Source organism: Corvus brachyrhynchos, unplaced genomic scaffold (genome assembly GCF_000691975.1).
Source record: "Corvus brachyrhynchos isolate BGI_N302 unplaced genomic scaffold, ASM69197v1 scaffold147, whole genome shotgun sequence".
Lineage (NCBI taxonomy): Eukaryota > Metazoa > Chordata > Aves > Passeriformes > Corvidae > Corvus > Corvus brachyrhynchos.
The window spans coordinates 176384-203685 of NW_008239105.1; the positions used below are offsets into that span (position 1 = coordinate 176384).

The 27302-nt window shown below is 39.7% G+C and overlaps 1 protein-coding gene across 5 annotated transcripts in view; it reads left to right on the top strand.

Annotated features, from left to right (window-relative positions):
• SLC7A11 (solute carrier family 7 member 11) overlaps nt 1-27302 on the top strand; it is a 59747-nt gene that overhangs the window by 18564 nt on the left and 13881 nt on the right. For all 5 annotated transcript variants that reach the window (XR_001863693.1, XR_001863692.1, XM_017739359.1 and 2 more), the window contains 2 exons: nt 3078-3122; nt 27149-27272. Coding sequence is in view for 3 of the 5 variants with exons in the window: in XM_017739359.1 (XP_017594848.1) it covers nt 3078-3122; nt 27149-27272 (169 nt within the window). In the remaining 2 variants the exon portion in view is untranslated. The remainder of the gene's footprint in view (nt 1-3077; nt 3123-27148; nt 27273-27302) is intronic.

Genomic DNA, 27302 nt, shown 5'->3' on the forward strand with positions numbered 1-27302 from the left:
ATGAGTAGCACATTCTACATCTTTTGCTAGGGTATCTACATCATACAGCTAGGGTAGTTCTCACCACTGTTCCATATGCTCAGTGGTTATAGTGCAAACAGCTCTACAAAGGAAAGATTTTTCAATATAAAGACATGCACTAACCACCAAAAAAATCACACCACAAGGAAGGAATATTCTTCATTTTTCATTAAGTATTTTAATAAAAGGATAAAAAGAGTAATGAAGCTTTAATTTTTTGAAGAAGTCAGTAATTATATAAAAACCAAATCTGTGATTCTGTTACAAACCTGTATGGCCCTTAGCCTTGCTTTATAAAAGCAGTATTTGACAAGTAAGAAGCAATGAGATTGGTATGGACCACAAAATAGAATAAAAATCTCTAGATTTTTACACTTCTTGCTCTGAGAGATTTGGGCCACACTTAACGAGAAGTACAACTGGCTTCCACAGAAGTCAAGTGCAATTGACTGTGAGGAAAGGTATGAGAATCTATCTTCAGGTATCCTGCTCAGAACTTTCAAGTTGTTTCTCTCTTTCCCCTCCAAAGTATACGGCAGCTGGTTTGAAAGGTGCTGCTGCTTCTCGAATCTGCCTTTACAATTTATTCATGCTCATGAGGGTTCCACATTTTGCAGTGCCAAAGGGCTTTTGCAGCAGCAGCGTGGGGGGAAGAAAGCAGACTACAATGCACAGAGTGGGCTTAGTTTGAGATAGCTTTGTCTGCAGGTCTTCCCTTTGCTTTCCAGAGCCTCACAGGCAGCCAAGTTCTTTACCTTGCACAAAAGGTGAGAGCTGAAAGATAAGGGGTTTATTTATTTAGTTTGGAGGGACAATGGGCTGAGCATTGGAGTTCTCTGCCCGTCTGTAACTCCCTGGTTGCAGGAGCATTATAAATCTGCACACTGAAGTATGAACAGAACTTTATATATTAAATGGCAGCAGGGGAAGAAACCCAAGAGAGTCCAAAGCCTTTATCTGAGATAGATATGAAAGAAAAGAGCCTGGCATTTTGAAGCCTCAAAGAAATGGAACTGATTATGAGGACAATCTCTACTTTCTTCCCCATCTCTCCTATAACTGCCTTTGTCTCTCATATCCATACATGTGATGGTTTCTCACTTTTTAAATATTAGGCTAAATTTTTGTATGAAAGCAATTTTAAAAGCTCTTTAATATTGTTCAGAGTTTATTTCCTGCAAAATGCTTCATCAAAAATACTGTTATTCTGTTGCATCTTTCCCATTTTTCACATAACAGTTCAAAGCCTTAAAATAAAAATAATGTCTTTTTTTTTTTTTTTTCTCTTTACACCTTCTGACTTTTATTTCAAGGTCCTTATTTTCCACTTACAAAAGAAATTAGCAGGAAAAAGACCTAATTTGGCTTGTGGTTCTTCCCAGCTCTCTATTTTTCTTTGTCACCAGCTAAAATTCATCACCTTAGAGCACGGAGGAGCAGACCATTAAGTGGAGTGTCAATATCCTTGCACCATCAGTTTCATGGGGCTAAATCAATACAATTAGCTGAAAATGAAGGTGTGTTGCAAGTGTTGGTGATGTGTCCTAGGATGCAGGCAGAATTTTATGCACAGCGCACAAGACTGTTAACTTTTAATGATAACAGCTTTGCAGAAAAGAAAGACAGTATCTCTTCTGTGTGCGGGTTCATCCTGCCAAGAGCAAGTGTAGACTATTGGGTATGTAAAATGCTGGGTGAAAAAGGACAAATGAAGAAAAGAATGCAAGGAAACGTCTTTGCATCAATAAAAGGACTGATGTTGGGCTATCATAGAATGGTTTGGGTTGAAAGGGACCTTAAAGATCATTTCATTCCAACCCCTCTGCCATGGGCAGGGATACTTCCCACTAGACCAGGTTGCTAAAAGCCCCGTGCAACCTGACCTTGAACACTTCCAGGGATGGGGCATCCACACCTTCCTTGTGCAACCAGTTCCAGTCCCTCACCACCTCACTGTAAAGACTTTCTTCCATATAGCTAGCCTAAATCATCTTCTGTGCTCTATGCACTAGAAAGTTTAAAACCTAATGCTGAGGTTTTTGCATAAGGTGACAAAGAATTTCATGCTCAGTCACAAAATCACTATTTTTAAAAAGCCATGAGCCAGCGTTAACTCATTCTGCTAACCCAGTTCTGCTCCAAGACTTGTGATGGTGCAAAGCTCCCAGACTTTCTGCCAAATCAGTTACCAGTTGTTTATTCACTGCAGCACTGCTGGCTCAGGTGCCATTTATCTTTCTGCAGAAGAGCAGAAGGCCAGCCTAGGCACTGTATTGACTGCTGTGTTTAATTAGCCAAGATCTGACTTTGGGCCTGTCTCCGAGCCAGGCACAATTGTGATCCAGCCAGGCACAGACCTAGTGCTAATAGATGCAGAACAGAGGGTTCATTGACCTTGAGGCTTATGGTTGCTTTGTATGCAGGGCTGTGCCTGGTGAGCAGTTCCTATGAATTCCCATACAGAGCTGTGTCTTGAACGCTGCTGCAATATGATCAGAGTGCAACCTGTACTGGAGGTTGTGCATGAGCATGCAGAGCTGGCAGCTTGTGTTTGAGATTCTGTGCAACAAACTAGCGTGAAAGTTCTTGGTTTAGGAGGGGTTTTTCTAAGGCTTCATTTATTTGTATTGTTAAGAAGCCCTTGCTGAGTACTCTGATGAGACTTTTTGCCAATATAACCTGAAACTGTAAAAGGCAACAAGCACAAATGGAATATAAAGTTTACACACGTGTGTGTGTATGTATGGAATTAGGGTAAACCATAACCTGCGTAATATGTCAGGGAAAAAAAAAAAATTACACACTGACTTTACATAGTTATTGTCTTTGTTTTTCCTGTTTTGCTGTCTTTTCTAGGAATTCCCTTCCTTATGTGGGGATGAGGGAAGGTTAGCTATCGCTCTCTCCTTAATCCAAACACGGGCCCGCAAAGTCACTGTAATTAACAGCAGTGCTTAACTGAAGGCATCTTCTTGATTCTTAGTGAAAGAAATACAGAATAAAAATATAAGAATATAAGAATAAATCTTATAATACGTTTTATAACTGTTTTCTAGGTTTTACCTCAATTTTGTTACCGAAGAAGTGGAAAACCCTGAAAAGTATGTACTTAATGTTTTGCTTGACTTTTGGAAAATGATTGTGAAATTTAAAATAGTATAGAAGTAGTGATCTTCAGAAGTTCTGTGTGCTGGTCAAACTGCTTGCCTTCCAGCAGATCCGGTATCTGTTTGAATTGCAACTGCTTGAAGATTTTCTATTTTTGGTCTGTTGTGACCTTGTTATGTATTCTGCTTTTACATGCACAGAAAGCACAAAATTAAGTAGATCTCCAGGGCTCTGGTTGTTCCCCTCAGGATACAAGTAACTATCAGTGGCTCCTTTCAGTGGAAGTCACTGGTATCCTGTCAGGGAAATCTTGCCCAAGAAACTTATCTGCTGCAATATTTGTCAGTTTTGCTGTGTTTAAATATTAATAAAATACTTAGTTCTACTTGTTTTAGATGTCTCAGAGATGCAGGATCTTGAATACACATCACAGAGCATCCAATCCAATTAAACCGAATAGGGGATATGGATCAAAGCCTGTTTCCAACTGGATATGAATACTCTCACATCACCTGCCTGTAAAACATGGAAAGAAAAGTTGTTCTGTTAGGGAGAGTTTGATTTGTTCCATCTATTTTGGTAGATATGTTTTGGTATGTGGCACCAGTAATAAAAAACTATTATCCTTTTCTAAAAATTAGAGAAAATATGCCTTTTCAGATCAATGTTTTCTTTGAGGAAGAGTAACTATTTACTTGATAAATTAATGGCTAAATATAATTTTCTTGGGTTTTTAAAATAAGATAGCTGGCTGGGTACCAAATTACTTATTGTTTTAAAATGACCCCCTGCACTGCACACTCAGATAATACAACCCGGAGACATGTAGGAAAAGAAACCCCCGAGCCATTGATTGGGTGCATGCAGAAAGCTTTTTTTTGATTTCTTCAAAGTCTGAACCAAACCCGATGCTGTTTCAGAGGCCTGAAAATTGTTATAAGGAAATGGATGATAAAACATGAGGCTGATAGACTGGCAGATTTCCATTGTTTCAGTGACTTTGAGGTGTGTTGTGTGTTAGCAGGCTCTTTGATGTGATCAGGACATGTAGACTGAGAACTGAGTGATTGGAATCGGAGACCAGACAAATGCAGGTAGAAAATACTGCATTAATATTTATGACTAATCGTTATGACAGATACCTATATACAAATGGGTTTTTCACCGGTAGTCTTAAGTTCTGATAAAACACCATTTTAGGAGCTGTGCTTTAGTAAAAGATGATTCTGGATGTATTTAAAATGTGTAGATGTGGCACTTGGGGACATAGTTTAGTGGTGGACTTGGCAATGATGGTTTAATGGTTGGACTCAATGGTCTTAGAGGTCTTTTTGAACCTGAAGGCTTCTGTGCTTTGTGTCAGTGGAGAGCAGCTGGGTAAAGTTTCCCAGGCCTGGGACACACATGAACTCAAGCTGGATGATCTAGGGTTTAACTACCAAGTATCTGTGCTCTTTATAAAATCACGGGAAGTAGACATTAAAACCAAAGGACAACCTACAAATTTTTTTACTTTTGAAAAATTGTTGTATGACAGAACGACTTTAAATGTGAAACTAAACAAAGGAGTAAAGGGATTCTGGTCCAGGACATCTGCTACTTCAGGAAATTCTGGAGAGATAGGAGCCAGAGTCTTGGTGGTGTGATCAAATTCAGCTAGAAGCAATATAATTTGTAAATTATTGTGTGGTCACCATCTATACTGTGTGATGTTTCTAAACATGCAGATGTCTACACCCTTTGGGACTTTCCATACACATCTGTGTCTCTGCAGTTCTCTCAACTGGAATTCTTGGAAATTTTCACTGTAGCTGTTTTGATATATATTGAGGTTTTTTGTGATTTGAGTCAGAAGAGTTCCTATTTTTGAACATTTTTCTCTGCTGCATAGGACAGAAAAGCATAGTTCCTCTTTTTTTTTTTTAAGAACTAAGCACCCCTTGAAACATGATATATCTCAGCTAAGAGAAGTGGTGCTGGTTCAGTTCTGATGGTTTTTTTCCATTGCAGCTGGGATGTCAGGGAAGAAGACTCTGTCTTTTCTCATCTCGGGAGAGCTTCTCTGTTCTCTGGGTTATCCTTGGAGAACTGCTGAAGTTATTTGTGCTGCTAGTGAGGATGTTGTGCTGGAGGGCAAACCACATAACCTGGCTGGTTTAGGGTATTCCAGGATGGCACTGGAAAAACCACCTCAATATTACATGTGCAATGTTATCATAAGGCTGTTAAAGCTTTCCTTCATCACTCTTCCCTCTTCCTCTTGAGGCTGCACTTTGAGAGGATGAGAAGATGCCCAATTTTTACAATCTCCATGTAAAGGTATAATACAGAACAGAAGAAGGTGGGATTTTAAAAATTGCTAAAAAGTGGCAGGTGATGCTGGGGCAAATAAATTGTTACTGCCTGTGCTGACAGAGACTGCTGCACCACCTGTAAATGGGGATTCTGGACTCCCTTGAGCTGAAACAAGCAATTAAATGAAACATTTGGAACATATTTTTTATCTGGTTGCCACCTGTGAATGGCTCTGTTGGAAAGATGTCCTTCTGAACCAAGGCCTGCTCCACCATTGTTCCCAAAGCTACAGGGCAAGGGAATAGTATGGATTAATCTCAGTGGCAACTGCCTCAGCTCCCACTAAATCCAGTGCAAATGTTAGATGAGCCACTAATTGTCCTGCTGTTGTAGGCATTTATTAGGACACAACTGTTGGGTTTTTTTTTTTTTTTTTTGTGCCTTATAATGCTGTCTTTCGTTCTTGCTGTGAGCCTTTTGTTAAAGATTGCACTGAGCAACCTGGTCTAGTGGAAGGTGTCCCTGCCCATGGAGGGAGCTTGGAGCTACAATTTTAAGGTCCCTCCCAACCCAAAATATTCTGTGATTCTACTGTTATTGTACTTCTCTGTAGATATGATGTAGCTGATTTTAAACAGGAAGAGGAAAGTGCAGGCTTGAACCACTTAGAGCCTGTAAGAACTCCAGATGTGCAATTTGTAATGTTTGTCAATGGTTAGGGATGCAAATTACTTACAGTAAAAGAGGTGAGCACAGTGAGGTCTTCTGCCCTGCACCTGCCAAAGTAAATATTTGCCTGAAAATCAGTCACAGTTGTGCATTTCCAGGTGTGTGACAGCTTTGGAAGTAACTGAGGTGAATGATCATCTCCATCCCCATGTGAACCAGCAGGCTGCAAACCCCCAATGAATGTACCAAAGGGATGTGCCAGGTTTACACTCTAGCAGAGAGTGGGGATGGGGCTTTGAGCAACCTTGTCTAGTGGAAGGTGTCCCTACCTATCGCAACAAGATTGGAACAAGATGATCTTTAAGGTCCCTTCCAACCCAAACCATTTTATGAAGGTGGGCCCTAGAATATATCCTGAAATGCATAGGAAGGTGGAAACATTTGATATTAGACATTAAATTTCCCAGATAGGGATTGCATTTCTTTATGTGATGTATGGCACCAGGAAAACCTTTTGGAATATGGCATGTGTCATTGGGAATGCAGGAGAGAGGCGGGGAAAGGGAGATGCTTGTGCCCTTGCCCAGTCCCCTTTGTGCTCCAAGCAGCTGTTTGTAGAGGCAGGGGGGGGGGGAAAACCTTTTGGAATATGGCATGTGTCATTGGGAATGCAGGAGAGAGGCGGGGAAAGGGAGATGCTTGTGCCCTTGCCCAGTCCCCTTTGTGCTCCAAGCAGCTGTTTGTAGAGGCAGGAAGGGCTTCAAAGGCTGTGGGAATCTGTGGAGGTGCAGCAGCCTGTCCAGGCACAATAAATTGCAGACTTAGGTCTGTAAGTATAGATAAATACTCTGGGCCTGAGGCACTGAGATGCCGAGGCAATATGAAACCCTAGATAGGAAGAGCTGAAACAGAGACTGTGGGAATGAGTGAAGCAGGGAGCAAGCACCCTTTACATTACAGAAGGGAGAACAGAAAGGCTTTAAAAAAAAATTTCAAAGTGAATGTCATTATTTTTGAACAGAGTTTTGGAAGTAGTGTTAAATTCTCACTTTGGAAATGCCATTGGTCCTTCTTTTGTGTAAGGACATTATTATAAACCCAATTATCATAAGATGTAAAAGTAGCTGTTTCTGTCTCTTGCTAAATCCCCTTTTGTTGTCTAATTTTTAAGCCTGAACTCATTTCTTTATTCCTCTTTGTTCAAGTGCTTCTCTCATGCAGCTATTAGTAGGACCTGAAGAAACATGAACTTAATTTTAGAAGAAGCTATGGTTGCAGTGTTAATGTACAATTTTTTAAAATAGCCTGAAATAATTTTATTATCAAGAATATGTGGAACAACATTAAAGTACGACAACAAATTTATTATCCTTTTTTTGAAAATTATGCTTTGCATATACATGCTGGGTGAATAGCAATTTTTGTTTGAAATAAAATACCTAAATAATCCTTGAAGCAGAACTTCACCAAAACAAACCTGTGCAGCCACATCACATGCAGCTTTGATCTTTTTGATTTTCTTGCACTATAAGGATCAGCCTCAAACTGAGGTCTTATTGTACTGCATTGTCTAAATATAGGTGAATGAAGGAACAGCCAGGTGTCTGAGAGAGTTTGTCACCTGAAAGTTGACAGGAGCTATGTTGTCTGGAGCAGCAAATTTAGAGGACTAGAAATCATGCATGTTGAACTTTCAGACTCAGTTTTTGTACATAGTCTTTGTTCTCATCTGTATTCTTGAGCACCCACTATGTAGTCTCAAGAAATAGGCTGATTTTTTTCAATCAAGACACTAAAAGCAGCTCATGCCCGAAGGGCTTTTCCCTCTTCCCTTCCCAGGCTGAGTAGAGTCCAGGATCAGTGCTATAGTTCATCAAGAATTTTGGCGGCCTCCAGATAAGAAGATAACACAGGAGTGTTTTCACATCATAGCAACATCTTCAGAGCCTTGTCAAAGTCAGGGCCAGATTGTGTCAGATGCCGGCCAAAGAGAATCCCACTTTAACAAAATTGTGCTTCATCCTCACTCTGAGTAGATGATTGGCCTGAATGCTTCAAGTTGTGAAGATTAGGCTTGAGTTGAAAGACAGAGAAAATATTATTTCACTTTAGGGAGAGGGAAACTTAGACTCAAATTCCCTACTTCGAGGCAATCTGAGATCAAGTGGGCAACTAGAGAGAGGTGTCAATTTATAGCTCTTGTTTTACTAAATAATTTTATTTCTTTGGCAGTATAGGTTTTTGTTGGTGTTGTTGAACGTAGGAAATATTTTTCATTTAGTGGACAAAAATAATAGAATTTCAAAGGATGTGGATTCTGAAAACATTTTATAGCATGGATTACTTTGCAGTTGCAGTTAAATACAGCTGCTATTTGGCATAATCCTTTTTTTTCCCATTTCTTTTCCCCTCTCCCTTATTGAACCACATCATTTGCAAATATTCAATTTCTGTTTGTAAAATAACTTTGGCCCAGCCCAGGCAATCTGTCACTGTTTAAAAAGTTACACAGTGGGAAGAACATATTATTGACATGTATAGTGTTTGTAAGTGTGATCTCAGATTGATAAATCATGTCTTGTACTGTTGAAATACCAAGAAGTGAATTGCTTTGCTATGACCTTCAGGTCTGAGATTAGTCAGTTTGTCTATTAAATTTTTCCAGTGTTCTTCTCACTTCATTCATTCCTTTTTCTCCAAGGCACCGAGAAAGAGTAGCTGTATAGCAAGTCACCAGAGCTTGATGTCATCAGACATTCTGTAAATGTTTGATATAATCTATTTTTATATTGTTTTTAAATAATGTGAATGTCATGTCTAGCTCATGTGTGCTACCCATTCATTCTAATTACGGAGTCAACTTTGCGTCTATGAGAACTGAGTGAGAGAAAAAAGTATTAGGGGTGTTTTCTTCAGTCTGTCTGAGCATTATAGAGATGCAGATGGATAAGAGGGGAATGGTGGCTAAGATGCTACAACTCTTCCAGGTCCCTTGTTACTTGTAGCCATCTGATTTTTGGCCCTTTGCATTAAAATGCAGCCCTCTACCAAGGTCAATCAGAAACTTGAATTGCACTGTTGCTCCTTGTTAATCTAGCTACTGATTAGGGATCAGATTCCTAGTAATAAAAAGAGTAAAAAATATTTTCAGTGTTGAGAGGATGCAAGCCTTTGCTATTTCTGCCTCTCTGCTTCTTACATATTATTTTGTTATTTTATAATTTAATGACAAGATTTACTCTGAAGAGGAATATTAATATCAGTAATCTTAGACACCAGAAAGGTTTATCTGCCTGGAGTTTGAAAACTTTCTCGTGTCATTATATTCTACTTATTCCTAAAAGATACATTTGACTCCAATTCATTTTCTTCATGTCAGGCTACAGTGCCAAATATTCAGTGCAGAAATGAGAGGATTACATTGTGATATTTTACCTGAAGATAATCAAAAGAGACAAATGCTGATCTTTCCAGTATTTTGTAAAGTCCATTTGCTCATGTGAATTCATCAGATTACCTTAAAGGGAAAGCCAGGTCGGTTAAGTGAGCATTTGCATTTTTTCCTCTGTATATTATTTGTGTGTCGGTATGTTTTTGTACCTGAATACTTATTCTTCATCATAGTGAGGATGCTCTAATTAGCCTCCCCCCAGCTATTTTTATATCTTTTTATTAGGAGTTTTATACTTTCTAAATTTTACTGTATCTAGAAGCATTATAGTCTGCTTAAAGTCTTTCAGTTATCTGGGAAGCAACTCAGATGAGGTGTCCAAACCTGGAAGAATTTAATTTAAATTCAACAACAATTTCTACAGTTTATTCATGCCCTCTTTAAGTGATAAAATCATGTTTTCAGATTTATAAAATCCTTTAATGGGGAGCTGAAACTGCCAAATACAGAAAACAAATTAATTTACTAACTCAAATGTACTTACACGAAACCAAGCATGCGTTTTGCTATTTGTAAAAAGTACGAAAACCATTTAATTAAGAATGTAATTCAGTAGTATTTGTGTGTGTGTGTTCGAGAGGGACAAATAGACAATTGCTAGCTCTCAGGGGAATTGACTTACCAGCATGAGACTGTTCTTAATAAAATGGTCTTTCCTTTACTTCTGCTCTCTCACTAAGCTTATTAGCTCCTTACTATTTGCATGCCTCACATCTTTGGCTCATTCATTATTGTTTCTTTTAGAAATTACTAATAATTCATTTCTGAAGCTAAGTATTTCAGTCTTGGATGCGTGTTTTAAATGGATTCAGATTTCTGAAATCGTGGTGTGGGAACTAACTTTTTTCCCTTCATAAATTTCTTTTATTCTTTTTAGTGAAAGGATGCCACTCTCGCTGGAAGTTGGAAATTCTCTTATTAGTGGGACCCGAATATTCTGAGTTGCTTTGCCTTTATTTATATTCTTTTTCCATTCCTGGTTTGGGAGATTTTAGACCAGGCTTCTCAGGGCTGCATCCAACCTGGCCTTGAACACTCCTGAGTTCTGGCTCCAACCTTTCCCCTCTTCACTCTCCATCCCACCCCCCCAGGAGATGTGCCATACATAAATGCCTTAACCATGACAATCTGTTGGTTCTGGTGACAAAAAATGTGATTGAGTCACATGTGATACATGCAAATGATTCAAGGGTTGCAACTTGCTTGTGAGCCATAATTGGGGTCTGTCTGTGATAGGATTTGGTGGGGGTCACCGAATCCACAAAATATTTCCAACCAGAGGAAGAAGGGAAACTGTCATGTTAACTGTGTTATCAGCTTGAGTTAAAATGGGAAAAGGGTCAGAATGGAATTGGAAATGGTAACCCAAACTAAAATCCAAGTAATTGGTTTCTTTCTGTTTTCATTAACTTCAATTACATTGGACTGGATTTTTGGTTTTGATAATGTGGATAATGTACTATTGTAGTGAAGACAGTTCTTTGGCCCTGTAATATTTGAGAGCTCCAAAATAGTAGCTACCATATATAATATAATTAACTGAGGTTGCAGATTCGGTGCTTCTGTTCTTATTTTCCTTATTCTTGGCCATTGAACACAAATTCCTCCCACCACACCTGGGTGTCCCCTGTCCCACAGGTGCATTGGGTCCTACTTAACAGCAGTGCTGTGTCACAAGAGAAAGGGAATAGAGAGCACAGCTGGAAAGCACACTGTGCTGTGCAGTCTGAGTCTGGAGGAATCCAGATGTATGCAGAAAAACACTGCAAATCCCCTGCCTTGTCTTTGACAGATGCACTTTGTGTCTGAGCAGTGCTCTGAATTCACCAGAGCAATAGATGCAGGCAACAGAGGGGCTGGGAACATGACTCACTGCATGAATTCACCTGTTATATGGGTGATCACAGGGAGCAAAGGCTTTAGCAGCAGGGATAACAAAAAGACTGCAGATTTCATTGAGCATTATTCCTCTTCCTTACCTCTGCAGACAGGAAGAGACAGCCACTGTGTGAGCCTGCTGCTTTCCAGTGGCTGCATTTTTTCCTTATGCATTTAGTTAGGGACTGACCTAATGCATGCTGTTACAATCTACGATGTTCAGGGATGTGTACATGACACGCATTCAATGCATATTATCAGATATTTTTATTTCTTTTTCCTTTTCCCATGTGCAGTTGCTTGCTTTTTTTCCTCCTACCCCATTTTTTTGGTGCTTACATCACTGCTGAGTCCTGTGGTGAAATTCTACACCATGAGAGAGATGATCCACAGGTGCTGTATCTTTGTCACTGGCAGCTGCTTTCTAAACACCAATTTGGCATTTGAATTGGTTCAGCTGTCTTCAGGTCTTTCTATCTCCTACTTCCACTTTATTATCTTTAAATTTTAATGTAAAAAAAAAAAAAAAGAAAAAAGATATTCTGTTTAGAAATCGACTGCAGTGAAGAGCTACCTGTGGCAGGGTTTAACTGATATGCCAGTCAATATATGTAAATCAGAAAAGAGACTGATGCAATCTATAGTGTCTGTAAAGATTTCAAAGATGTACCTTGATCATTAATTAAGACAATAAGGATGTCTTATAAAACTGCAGTTCAGAAAACTAATAATTCACTATCGAATGAAGTCAAGGCAAGGTCACTTGTATAATTGCCTGTTCTAACATTCATATTCCTTGTATAAAATGGTCCTCTGATAAAAGTCGAGCTGAAGGCCATGGAAATATTCAGGACTAGGTAAACCATGACACTAGGCAATGCAGATTTCATACCTAAACTTTGAGGGCACACTAAAGAAACATAGTAGTTGTCTTTTTCTATGTATTTTTTTTTATTTTTGTAGCCTGAATTATTATTTCATACAGAGTTAACTTATAGCACACACCTGGCATGGGTGTTGGAGAAAAGCGAGTGGGAAAATGGAAGAATAAAAATGAGTGCTATAGATGCACGGTTAGATACAGTACTGCTGTGCTGGGTTTTAGCTGTGGATATGTGTGTTGAAATTAATAGTGCTACCTCTGCTCTTTTTTCCCTAATTGTCTGATATAGAATCTGATTCTAACTCCTTTTATGTCTCAGACGTGTAATAAGGATACCACAAAGACATTAGTCAGAAATCAGGAAGGTAGTCAGCTACCAGAAAAATCAAATCTATTCAGCAAATATAGGTAGAGGATGGAAGGAAAAAGATAAATTGCAGGGGTAGAGAGTGTAATACCATACTTCTATATATCATGGGTTTAGTAGTGGTTCTGTTCTGTTTGTGCCGTTGGGAGGGAGAATGGTAAGGCAGGGTGGGAGTACATGCTGCCTGTGGGACTGTCCCCCCTTAAGGCAGCATCTACATTAAGGCAATATTTCAGAAGCCATTGCTTTGAAATATTTGTTTCCGTTTATGTAGACTCTGTGGCTGAAGATAAAAGAACCAACTTGAAATGAAAATGACTGAATGAATTCCTTCATAATTCTGGAGACAGCTAACACTTTTTGAAGATTATTTGTTAGAACTATTCAATAGTTCTAAAAATGCATCATTGGGGCAGGATCCTATTGCAGGAGAGATGGGTGGGAGAAGTTCCTGCAAACTCACTGGATGAGTGGACATGCAAATGCCTGGGCTGCTGTGATGCATGTCCTTATTCCTTTTTTTATCCAGGACCAGTGGAGAAAGGGGGTCTGAGCGAATCTCTTGTGAGGGGATGAGGACTGAGCAAACTAGTCAAGGGGAAGGTGTCCCTACCCATAGCAGAGGGTTGGAACTAGGTGGTCTTTAAGGTCTCTTCCAACCAGAACTACTGTATGATTTCAATCTTTTGATTTTTACAAGTGACTGCTTTCGTTAATTCACTGGGGTCAATGGAAGGTGCCATGGCCAGGTATGGGTGAGGTTTTGCTTGCAGTGTACACAGAAGGGGCAAACATATATGAGGAAGTGGACACTTAGGATACAAGCCCTCAAACAGGTTTTCCTCTGCCAAGCTGTGGGACCTCATTTGAGGAAGCAAAATCCAGGGAACTCAGCTGGAGCTTCCTGCCCTCCCTCCTGCTCCAGAGCAGAGAAGGTGTGTCCCGGGTGCTGGGACTGTGGCTGGCTGCTGCAGAGGCTCCTACGTGGGGGTGGCGGCTGCAGAGGCTCCTGAAGCCACTCTGTTTCATGAAGATTTGGTGTCTCCAAGGTGTGAGGATGTGAAAAGCCCACATGCTGGCCCCGTCTGTCCCCACAGTAGCTATCCAGTGTGTGGTGCACAGAAGATTGCTCCTTTCCAGCCCTCATGGCTCATTTTCTTTGCCAATGTGATAACCTGCTGAGTGTAAGGTTTGTTTTCCTTTCTGTTGCTGATTTTACTTTTTTTTTTTAATAATTTCTGTTTGTTCATGTGAATCATGGTTACTATGAATCAGCGCTCCTAAGGAAGTAAAACAAATGTTTATCCACGGTCTCTGGGTAGCTGGAAAAAACTGTAATCTGCTTTACCAGCAGGGTAATGTAATGTAACACAAAATATTGTAACCTTTGAAGTTTCCATTGCCCTGGATTTCCCTTCATTTTCACCAGCTGAAACACATGCAAAACTGTTCTAACATCTATTTCAGTTGCACTGAGGGACATAACAGTACCTGTACAGAAGGGTGACAGTTTCCTCTTTGTGGGGAACCTGAACTACTCAGCAAAACATTCATTGCGGGAAGAAAAATTCCTTGCAAGACTGATGTTCTGCTGAAGGTCCAGAGCTGTAGAACAGAGTGTATTTTACTGGAGGGATGATGGGTTTCTCAGGGCTGAGCAGCTCTTCTCTTGGCCACAGGGAAGGTTCCATTATACATTTTCATTTTCTTTTGGTGGTTCATAAGCAGGAGGCCTGACTGAAATTACCGGAAAAGAGATAGACAACAGTGTGTTAGGGGTAGATAGAAAAATGAGTAAATTCACTAGGGTGACAAGTCCAACTGAGGTGGTTTGGAACAGTCACTGCAGCTCCACCTCACATTCTTGTCTTCGGTCCTAGGGGTGTTGCACTCTTTGGGAAAGCAAGAGTGTTTTATAGAACTTCTAGTGTGGGTGCTGCTCTGCAGGCAAACCTCTCCCAGGTTTTCTCCTTCCCACTTTAAAACTGGAACCTGGTTTTGTCTGATGTTTGAGCTTTTATTTTTGTATTTACCAACGGCATTAACTCTTGTGGAGGTGACTCAGAGTACTTGCCTTAATGTTTTGGTCTGAGATTTAAATCTGTGCTTCGAATAGCAGTGAAATCTCACTGTAAACCCCAGTCAAAACTATGAAATTCCTTATGAAATTGTAGATCAGCCTTTTCTCATGGGTACTGTCAGTGTTGGTTTATAGCCTGGGTATAGAAAAAGGGGTCTCACAGCCATTTATCCTGGTATTTGTGAAAGCAAGCCACCCCCACTACCTATGGCTAGTGATATAGGGCAGTAACAGCTACTTTAATTCATAGTGCAATGTTGTGATCTGTATGTGGTGCACCCTCTCCTGGAGCCAGAAGGGGATGACCCTCTTTTGCCACTTTTTATTGCCTTTTCTCTTTAATGCTGAGCCTCAAAAATGAGGAAGAGCAGAGTGCTAAGGCAGTGTTAGGTAAGCAGAGTGTTATACCAGAGCATGTAGCAGCATCTTGCTTTCCATTAACAATAAATCTTTTATTGGAGCACCATTAGGCTGATGCTGGCACCATCTGACAGAGGTGGTGAGATGACTGTCAGAGAAAGTAAGACAGCATTTTTTGCTGAGGTAAGACACAGAATCAGAGAATAAAATACAAACAAAGCAATGGACAACAAAAATTTCAAGGGCCATATTCTCTTTATTACACTCATGCACATCAGATTGGAGTTTTATAATTGCACAAAGAGTCATTAACATGTGCCGTGCCACCATGAGCAGTTATTCTTTGGAAGAGCATGGTCAAAATTCCAACTGCAATGGTATTACTGCACACAAGAAAAGGAATATGTTCCACTTGGTTCAGCTAGCACTATAACTTACTCTGACACTTTCTTTTTCGATGAGACATTAAATGGGGCTCTCTTATTTGATTGTTCAGCTTTAATAAGTAGTGAGATTGCTGGCTTGTATTTAAGATATGTAATAGTCATATCAAAACAAGACAATTTGGCATTGTACATCTTTCCTGTAGATGAGTACATCCTTTCTTGTGTTACAGCAGAATTTCCATCAGAGGAGCATTAATCTTAGCTAGTGAATGCTAAGATTCTTATTCCTCTACACACCCCTTCACTGCATGGTGGCTTTTTTATGTGAGTGCTTATGGGTGTGCAGATGTTCTGCGAGCAGGTTTTGATCACTTACAGTGTAGCTTACATGTTGATATTTGGCTGTGAGTATGATGGAATTTTAAACACATAGTGGTATTTTATTTAATGACTATTGTTAACTGACCATTAGGGTTTTTGGAAATTTAAATTACAGTACAGCCTATATCCATGAAACTGTAAACGAAGAGGATTTATATAAGATTATAAATGCTCCAGGGGTGCTGTGAAGTGAATAATATGCATTTCTCAAGTTGCAGTGCTGTTGTTTATTATGTCAATCCTCATTCACTTGCAACACTTGCTGTTGAACAAGTGCTGTTATTTGCATCTTCACCTTGTCATTATTTGTTCATTGTGAAAAAGTGGACTTTATAATAACAGTATTTAATTTTTTGAAGTATGATGGAATGGAAATCCCTTACAAGAACAGTTTTGATATCATCATTTTAAAAGATCTAACAGCAATTTAGAGACCTCCTCCATAGATCATGAGAATGGATAATAAATAGGAGCACTCTGATGTGGCAAGAGGTTTAACTTCTATGTGGGGATATTTTAAAGAAAAGATTTACATTCATCCAACACTGTAAAGGAATAACAGGCACTTCTAGTTTATCATATCTATTTATTACAAGAAAACACAGCTGCTAAGCAAAACCAGACAAAAGTAAAGATTTATCCACAAGAAACATAGAAGACCATGAAATTCCTTTTCCTTGTGCAAAACTCCCATTAGAGAGAAAGCTGCTTGTGAGTCTAAGGAAGAAATATTTCAACAGATGTGAAAATAAGCAGAAATGCTTTAGGATTCTTGCTTGGTGACTGTGAAGGCTGTGAGGAGAGGGTTTTTCTTAGTTGCAGGCTATCCCAGACATGAATAGATCCAAGCTGTAGGCCACCTAAGCTTGGTGTTGAGTGTTGACAGATCACGATGCTGTACTAGAATGACCCTGGACCGAAAATATGAATTACATATTTTCTCTGCTTCTAAGAACATAATTTTGTCCACAGTGGCCCAAATCCTGCCATTTGCTTTGTGCTTAGTTTGGTTAGTGAAAAAATGCCTAGCAAACTATTGCTAAACTAACACATAAACTTGTCCTGTTGACCAGAGTGGGTATTTTTAAATAGAGGCCTGCAAGAAAAATGGAGACAGGATTTTTAGCAGGATCTGTTGCAATCTATCAAAAAAGGGGTAATGATTCTAAACTAAAGGAGGGTAGGTTTAGATTAGATACATGGAATAAAGGTTTTATAATGAGGATTGTAAAGCAGTGGAACAGGTTGCCCAGGGCAGTGGTAGATGACACATCCCTGGAAACATTCAAGGCCAGGTTGGGTGGGTTTCTGAGTGACCTGATCTAGTGGAAGGTGTCCCTGCTCTTCCCAGGGAAGTAGGACTAGATGACATTTAATGGTCCCTTCCAACCCAAACCTTTCTATGATTCTCTAGGTTTAATTTCAAACGTAGGCCTCAGGGAGGCTGGACAGGGTGCTATGGAGTGCCAGGATGTAGGGATTTTTGATGGCACCAGTATATGGTCCCTTTAGGTTGATGCTATGGGACAGGATAAGAGATAGTGTGGTAAATTCTGTATAAATCCTCATTACCACTTTCATTTTAAGATGTTAGCATGTGCATTTCTGACAGAGGGTACACTGAACAGTGTGCAATTGCAAAGGCAAGTCAGCCTTAAAATCCTGAGTCTCATTGATTACACTGTCCAAGATAATTGAAATAGGCTAATAATTCTGGCTATTTCATGTCACTACCAACTGCAGGGAACTTGATTTGCAGCAGAGTTTCAGGATTAACTCTCTAAGGTTATGTTTAAGGTTATGCTTAAGATTTCTCAGTTTGAATGCAGAAAAAGAAAACCCCAGCCTTACTGGTCATTTTGAAAATTGTGCATATTTTGCTTCATGATATCACTTCATCACTTCTTAAAAAAGAGAAGGATAAGCTTTTCTCCTATGCCTGTGATTGTAGTTTCAGCATTATGAAGGTTTAGTGAGAGAGGATTTCAGCTTACTATTTCCTTACTCAAAGCACAGAAGATAATAAAATAAAAAAAGTTGATATTCCCATTTGAACTCCATTCAAATGCTTTCAGTTACTGTGTGCTGCAAAGGCATATTTAAGCTCACATTTGGAGTTTTCTGGATTTCTATTCTATGTTAGAACTCCTACTTATTTCAGTGTACTGTATGGGCTGTCCCACATCTGTAGGTAGTCTGCTGGGCTGTCCTTAGCAAGACCATAATTTCCCTGCTTTCTGCAGAGAAAATAATTTATCTGCCAGATAGGCCCCTTCATGGCAGTGCAGTATTGTTAAGACATCTCCCTTTAATTTCATTTACACCTTTTTGTATCCTTTAAAATGCTAATGCTTTAAGGCACCTGCAGTTACCATTTTTCTCATTTTGAATTCCTTCAGAAGAAGAGCCTATCTTGGTAATTGATATTTCACTTTCCATGGTGCTCCTTATTGCAAGTAACTGCTCTTTTCATCACCAAGTGGTGCAATTTTCATTCATGCTGAAATATCAATGGTAACATACAGCAGCAAATTGTTCCTTTATGATCCTTGGCATTGTGGAAACCCTCCTGCTCAAAATTAAATGTCAAGGAATTTAACAAGTATGAAAAATTTGGCTCCTTTTATACACATGCACACAGAGACATATGCTTTTCCCTCCATGCACTGTGCACCTGAGCATTCCCAGACTGTGAGCTTGAGTGGCTCATTTTGGGAATGATAGCAGCCTTGCCAGCCTGCTCCCTTGCATTACTCAAAGTGTTTCTCTGTCATTTGCTCTGGCCCAAATTGGAAACCTATGTTGTCAGTGTAGGCAATAGATATACACATAGATCAAGGCAGGGCTCTGCTTCCACCCCAGCCCTGCTCCCTGCAAACACTGAGATACTTGTGGGAGTGTGGGGAGGGTGCTGTGACAGGCAGCGTGGTTTTTAGTGGGTTTCCTTTCACAATCACTGTAATCTCTTCCCCTGGCCATGATGTTGTTATGCAGTAGCTGCTGACTTAGGTTTCTTAGCTATGTGGCCTGATCAGCACATTTCCCATATCAGGTTCCCTTGTTTCTAATTCTAAATATCCTTCACTCCCCCACCGCCAACTACTGCCAGTGGTCCATCTTTCCTAAGAAAAGTTATCCTGCCTGGAAAAAGTAGACCCTGCTCATAAATCAGGTGCTTAGGGAATTAATAATTTCAAACTCCCATGAGAGCATCCTGTAATAAATTAAACTACTTTTAATACACAATTACTTCACTTCCTCATTTTTACATTTATTTTAAGTCTGGCAGTGATGTATGTGTTGGTATGGAGCAGTTAAGAGGAAGTCAGACCCGCTATCACGTGCTAAATAAAGCAGCTTGGAGGAAGTACTTTGGATTTTGCCTCGGTCCCTTTCCCCTCCATTTCCATACAGGAGCTGGGTGCAGGCAGGTGTTTTGTTCTTACAGCCCTGTGTCAGGTTTGTCATTATGGCTTCTTTGCCTTCAAGCAAGCACTGTGATTTACTAGTGCTTCTCACCATATCCTATGCTACTGGCAGTGCTGGAAGCACTTCCAATAAACAGACCTCAGAAGAAAATAAAATGCTGGAGCTTTTGAGAGAGCAGAGGTGCTCCTTTCAACTCCTGGTTGGGAGAGATCTGGGCAATAAAAGTAAAATCTGAGGTTTTGCCTCTCTGGTGGAAGAGATCACAAGCTTCCTTGAGGACATTAAGGTTTCCCACAAATGAAATAAAAGGAGGGTATGTTAAATGATGATGTAGGAGAGAAACAGAGAAGTCATTAATCAAACTCAGGAGTGACAATATATTTTAATTTGAATCCTCTGGATTTAGACTATGCTGCTTTTTAAAAGGCAAGATTTTGTGAGAGTGGCAGACAACTTTTTAATTCCACATTCGACCTAAACCCCACTTTTATTGCAATACACTATATAAATGACCATTGTCTTCTGGGTATCTTCACTGCCATTTCAGATTCTGAAATGTAAAATGCACTTTGCTAGAGATCCTGCATTTTCCAGGCACCTGGCTGTTCTCTGGTTAAGCCTCCCTGACTCTAATAATAAGCACACTTCAGTTCCTAGGGTAGGCCTAGTTTCATGCAGGTATGACTATAGCAATAGGAAAGAAAAGCAAGCTTCTTTGGACTTTTAGGTTCTCAGGAGGGATGTAACTTGGGGCCAAGTTACAGTGCAAAATACAAGCCAGGTTTGGTTATCCACATGTCTTTTGGAAACAGTCGTAAACTTTGTACAATAAGTTTGCAGCTGAGGTAACGTGAAGATATTGAACACTGGCACTTGATGTATTTATGGAAATAGAGTTGACTGAGAAATCACAGGGGGTGATTGATATTTTATATTTCAAGTCTGTATTCAATTTCTTCTTTTAAGGAGATTTTAAAAATTAGCCCCCATAGTAGCTCTGTGTGCTTCCTCTTGTGCTCAATTTCTAGCTCCTAATAGTGCTCACATGCCTGCTATACAAGAAATGGCTAAGCAGAGACAGAGAGATTAATATTTAGTGCTGTAATCTCAAAAGTCCTTTGTGGATTTAGCTGTCATCTTTGTTATCTGCTGTGTTGGCATAGTTTTCTTTGCGAATGCCAATATGAGATATCCACCTCATGCAAAATGATTCAGGATCCTCCTTGACCATGACTCTGGCTGGTAGTCCAAGTTTCAGAGGAATCCATTCTGCTCTTCAAAGAAAGGTGTTTCATAAAAGGTATTGACTTGACAGGGTGGGGCTTCGGCCATGACGTAAATGAGCTCTCTCCTCAGATCTGGTTTGGCAATCTGAGTTTGAACACAAAGACATCGCAACCAACTTTAAATCTCTATTAAAATAAAGCAAATCCCCTTGTGAGCATAACAACTATTCTCAGCTTCTTAAGGTCTGTGAAGAGATTTGTTTCTTGAGACTTGAGCTGGGAGGGTTTGCCTGAAAGGAGATGTTTTATGGAAAAGAGTGTTACCCTGTGCAATTACTACCTAAGTCTTAAGACAAGACAGTATTTATGCTAATTAGTTTTTGAGGAAAACCTGCTGGAAAAAGTGCTGGAAACATCTGAGAAGTTAATATAATTTCCTGCCCTTTGCAGCACACTGTTAACACAGTATAACCCTTTAAAGTCAGTTGGTCATGGAAGATCCTATTTACGAACTGTAAGCAATTATAATCTGAACCAGTGAAGTCAAGCACTGGGAAGTAAATAAGTAATTAGCACAGCAGAAGCTCTTCTCTTGCTAGGTGGTAGAAGGCAAGAAGACTGCAGACTGTACCCTGATTCTTCACTCTGTTATCCCAGTGTCGTGCTGCTGTGTCTCTGAAGTAAGAACTATGGAACCAAAGCATGGAAATGAAGGACTACAGCAGTAGCATCCATGGAGCATGTGGTGATGTAAATGAGAGTGCAGCTTCACGACTAGGCTTTCCTTTCTTTCATCCCTCCTCTCAAAATCAAGAAAAGATCACAGGAAGGGAAGTTATGTAATTGAATATTTTCTAAGCTGCAAGCCCACAGACTGCAAGTTCCTCTGATCTGGAACATAAGGATGGAACATATTGGGAGGCAGTGAAGGGAAGAGATGATTTGCTGATGGGAATCTTCACTACAATAAACAAAATAATAATAGCTTGTCACTGAAGTCAGCAGGTGCTGAGACACTGGTTAGCATCTACAAATACATGGATTTGAGAGGTGCTGTGATGATTCCCATCACTTTTGTCTGTCTATTCGTGGCTTTGATTCAGTTTTGAGAGGTGACCTCCTTTGAAGTTTTACATCCACCTTTTCTCCAAGCAGATGGTTGAGATTGTAGTTTTTTCACCAGTTTTTTTGACATGGTGAGAATTATTTGATCCCTTTAGTGTAATGTGTTGTCCTATATGCAGCTTTTTTGCATGCAAAACATGTCAGGGATAAGTGAGTTTATACCAAAATGTACTGCTTGCTGCCCAGGATTTGGGATTGCTGCAGGTCACAGAATGACTGCCTGGGAATGGTGAGAGACATAGATTGGACTCTGGAACACAGCGCTTACTAAGGCAAGCCTGTATGTCTTCTAGTCTTGCACTGAAATTCTAGGAATATTAAATTTTTCTTGCCACTTTCTGTATTTGGTTATTTTTTTCCAGTGTCAGGTTATTTGGATAAATTTGCTCTCGTAATAAATTTGCTCTTTTTCTACCAATCTTTGGTGCTATGGGAGTGCAGTGGATGACTAGATTTTTTTAAGAGTGCCAAAATCTGGAAAGAGTTCATTTGGAAAATTGCTTAGCAGATTGCAAATGGTGAGTAAATTAATGCACAAGAGAACTTTTGAAACTCCTCTGGTAGTAAATTTTCAACTAAAGAAATACAGAAGATACAACATCATGTTCATGAAAACTAAGCAAATCCTTGCTCGTAAATCACATGAGGGAATTAGGAATTCCCCTCTCTCCTTCTTTACTATTTTCAGTCTAAATTTATATATATAATTATCTTCCACAATTTCCTTACTACAGTAAAGATGTCATTTCATGTAACTTTATCAGTAGTTAAGTGATTTATTTAGGCTTTTTTATCTGTGTTTCCTGACTGGGTTCTTCTAGTGCAGCTTTGTCCAGGAAGGTTGACTATGATGAGCATTTGTAAAACCTGGCTTTGAAATGGTTGCAAGGAAAAGGTTTTGGTATGATCTCTAAATGACAAAGAATGTGGCAACAAGGTGCTTCACCGTTGTAAACTCAGCTGGTTTGGAGGGGTGTCTTAGACTCTGTGGTTGTCATTTCATAGAAAGAACAGCCCTCAGTGGTCACAGCTCTTAGTGCTCGCTGTTTGCTGTTATAAAAGTTGCCATTAACCTGGGATATGTGCTGTACATTTCTAAGAATGTTCCTCGGCTGATTTATTGCCATGGTATTTCTCATCCTCAGGTTCTTGCTCTGGTTTTCTTTCTCTTTTCCTTTTATCTTTTTTTCTCTTTCCCCCTTCTCTTGCTTGCTCTGCTCTCTATTTTTTCTTGCAAAAATATTTGTAGGAGGTAGAGATGTACTAGAGCTGATTATCAGAGGATCTATGATTCTGCAACACTGAAGGTTAAATGCAAATCCAGTGGTTATCCTGACTGACTGAACTGAATGGCCTAGCTCTGGTGCCTTTTACACGCTTTAGAGGAAGGAAATTTGCTTCCAAGCAATATGCAGCGCTGCTTGGCAACGATTTCAGCCCTGTATAGCCCAGGATGGGCTAGCTGTGTTCCCAATGCTGAACTTCTCAGTGACAGTAGGCTCCTTGGTGACTCATTTCCTGGGAATGACAAGGTAAATGTGCTCTTTGTTCAAGTGTGATTCTTCATTACCGTTGCTTTATAGATAGAGCAGAAGGGAAAGATTTAGCTCTGAATAGTAACTAGGGATGGGTAAGTCTTAAAAGGTATGGAGACTCAATTCAATTTAAGTCAACATTCATCTGCATAGAAGTTATCCTAATTGTCTCTCACCCACTTTTTAAAGGACTTTTTAATTATATGGTCAATATTTTCCTGATTCAGATTTCCTCAGATTCCTTTTGATACTGATTTTCTTCAAAGTTTTGGGCGAAGACATGAGTATTGCAAAAAGACTTCCCTGGCAGCAGCTTCCCTTTCAAACCAAGGAGCAGCCTGCTTGAATATCATCTTGACACTAATGCTCAAGACATTTCCAAATAATTGTATAGGTTTGAAGCTAATATCAAGGTTAGGTTGGATGGGGCCCTGAGCAACCTGGTTTAATGAAACGTGTTCTTGCCCACAGCAGAGGGGACTGTAAAGAGATGATCTTTAAGATCTGTTGCACCTCAAACCATTCTATGATTCTATGATGATTCTTTGATCAACACCTCAAGGTCTACTCAGGCAAACAGCTGGTTTGAAAAGATTTGTTCTTGCTTTTGAAATCTTTTGAAATATCACTCTGAAATGGAGTGCAAAAATGAGAGTACTGCCCTATAGTAACAAGTAGCCGCTTCAATGCAAGTCAAAATCCTGGGCTTGCTGTAAGTAAATGAGATATTGCAGTCTTCTGTATCTGAGCACTCTCAGTGCCATGGTTTTTAAGCCATTGACCCTTCTGAGGTCTTCATCAGTAGGATGAGATTTGTGTTCTGCTTCTAAGATTTTTTTTTCCAAAAAAATGTCCTACTGATATGGTCAAGTTTCCCATCAGAACTTTTAGCTTTGATGAATCAAAATCTTTAAAAAAATAAAAGTGGAAAATATGTTTGTCTAGTCCAAAAGTCTCAGCTAGCTGTGAGGCAGCTGTTAATTTGTTTTGTATCAGAAACATGGCTTATCAGTATTGCAGACCCCCTGTGTTGCGTGTGATTCATAGAATGCAGAAGTGAAAAGGTGGCAACTTCATCAATAGAGGCAATTCGATGGAGAATAGAACCTAGGTATGATTTTTCATATTTAGAGACAAGATTTGGAAGTCTGGAGAATACCTAAAATATTCCAAGAAAATTAGTACAGTGATCCTCTAGGGAAAGGAGGTAGTCTTTATTGCTAATGGCATTACAGCTTTTATTCCAGCATGGAGACTGTAGTTCACAGCAGAGAGTCTGATGGGATCCTGTTGCAAATTGGGAACTGCCTGTTAAAATGGATGGATAGAAAAGACACAATTAAAGCTCTCACTCAGTGGTTTTACATATGGTTCCTATCTGTCTGCCTGTGCTTTCAGGTGATTTGAGGACTAAATGCAAATCTGAGTGGAGGTGTCAGTGAGAAATGAACTGTACTGTATTGCTTATCCCTGAAATCTTGAAACTGGCCTTTTATTTCTGTCTAAATCTGTCACTGGAAGCAGTGGGTAATAAGCAGAACTTGGAAGGGTTGTGCAGGTATACAACAGCCCTCTGAAAGCTCACTCCTGCCAGGAGGCAAAAGGAGCTGCAGCCTGAGCACTTGCTTCCCTCAAGAACAAGGACTTGGGAGCTTAGAAGTCACAGCATCCCTTGTGCTGCTCCAAGCGCTGAGTTATGATTTGCAGGCTTTTTAATGAATAGTGCTTGCCGACTAGTTCTGGCTTGTTTAGGGTTTTTTTTCTTCAGAACGTGTTTTTTTCTGTTGGTATTACTATCCAAGGGCATTAGTGCTCTTCAGCATAACAAGGCAGGACTTGCAGTGCTAAGAAAATGGTCATGTTTGCAAGCATGATTCTTTCCCCTCCCCCAGTTTTGAACTGCCATTTTGTTTTATCAGAAATTAAACTGGGATTTAAATTAGATGTGAATACAAGGTTTTTAAAAAGAGTTAGAACAAACTAAGCAAACAAACTTAATCTGTTACATTTAACAATATGCTTTCAGTCATTTAAATGGTTTTTGTGAAAATAGTCCAAATTTGCTATCTTTGGCTGAAAGCACTCTTTTTTAGGTTGGAGTAAGGGCTGATTTCTCCAAAAGCTTGGTGGTTGAAGCATTCATCTGCGATGCAGAAAATATAGATAATATCCCTGTTCTGAGAGGCTTTAAATCCATGTACCCCTACCTTGAATCAGATGCTAAGAGGATTTAATTCAATTTTCACCCTGGTCAGGTAAGAAGCTTAACCCAACTGATTGCAATACATCTGGCAACTGACCTACAAACCCCATTTTGGCATATGTTATCAACACACAGAGCTGCAGTATTTCTTGGGTCCATAACTGTGGGTTTTCCAGCAATACAGCGCATGTATTCTGGGCTCTTTGCTCTAGTCCTTGCCGTCATCTTCTCCATTAATAAACATATCCTACAAGTTGACTGGCTTCCCTTTTTCCCATTTCTTCACTTGAGATATGTGTATGAAGTAGCTGTGGCTTAATACGGTATCATGATGTCTACCCAGTTTTCGTGTTACATTACTGGCGTGATCCTATTACCTACCTGCCTGTGTGTCTGGGTTAATGGGAGCATTTGACACCATGGTTTCTGAGGTGGGCAAGATGTGCAACAAAGATACTGTCCTGCTTTACTTATTTACAAATAAATACATTTATTTATTCAGTCTCAGGTTAGATCTTATTTTCAGCTCTATACAGCCATACTGATGTGAAGGATCTATTTGTGAAATAAGGGCTGGTAGTGAAGAAGATCCTTAAATTCTGACCTGGTTGTGTTTCTTTGAGAAAAGTATCAGACAAGAATGGATCTTTGCATTGGTTTTCAAAATACCTTTTCCTTTGAGGTGATTACAATAGTCCTTTACAAATGTGCTTTTGATCTCTTCTGGAACACCAGAATTCCTAGTTCTGTCTTTCCTTTCTTCCAACTGCTGGGGTGACCTTCACAACAGTGTTCTTTAAATATGGCAACCTCTTAATCCCTCCAAAAGCAGCCTTAATATAGACAGCTGGAAGGACCCAGCCATGAAAGAGGAGCTCTCAGCTCTCCTCAGAGGGACCGTACATACAGTCACTCTCAGCCTTGGAACTAAAAGATTGGTTTCAGGTCTGAGTTTTTTCTTGGTGTGCTGTAGATATCAATAATATTAAGTGGAAAGAGACTAGGATAACTCTTGAGGCATCTCAAGATGGGTTTTCTCCTTACTCAAAGGTTTGCTTGCAGTGTGGCTTTGGACAAATGCCTCTGTTCCTCCTTTTAAAAACAAATAATTCTGCTTTTCTGACTAGAAGGACATGCTATATAAAAGTTTGGCATTATTATATATTTGTTTATTATTGTTCTGTCTTTTAGCTAGGATGGCAGGGGGGTTGTGCTTTTCAATACCATTTGTGCTGTGCTAAATTTACAAATTTGTGCTGTTTTTATTTCTGTGTCATATTCTGTGCTCATGTTCCTCTGAATAGTGAGAGAGATAAGTGGGATGTGGTAAGGTGTGTAAGGGAAGAAACACACCCAGGAGGAAAGGGCAGAATTTTGCATGCTGGATATTTTGGTATGTAGGGGAAGATGTCGAACACCTCCAGGTGTTTGGGTTCAGCTGGCAAGTCAATCTCAGTACGCAACTTAAATGGGAAGTGGGGCACCAATGGGAAGCATGGGGACCACAAGCCCTTTGGTGTCCCCGGAAGACTCCTCCCTCAAATGGTTTCTCACCTCTTCACTATAAACTTATTTCCTTTGTCTAGAGGGTTTTGTTTATTCCTTTTTTTACTGGTAGTTTCTAATGATGATATTTTGGGATAACCAAATTTGCATTCACCATCATTAGTGGCTTCTTCTCATGTTATTTGTTTCATGTTTAGGGATTAGCAACCAGATTGCAAAATAATGAGCTACCTTGTGTATTTCAGAAACATACCCCTCGCAATATGCATTTCAATGATTATCGTCACAGTTGGCTACGTGTTAACAAACGTGGCTTATTTCACTACAATCAGTGCTGGGGAATTGCTGCTTTCAAAAGCTGTAGCAGTGGTAAGTTACAGAAGAAAAATACAAAGATAT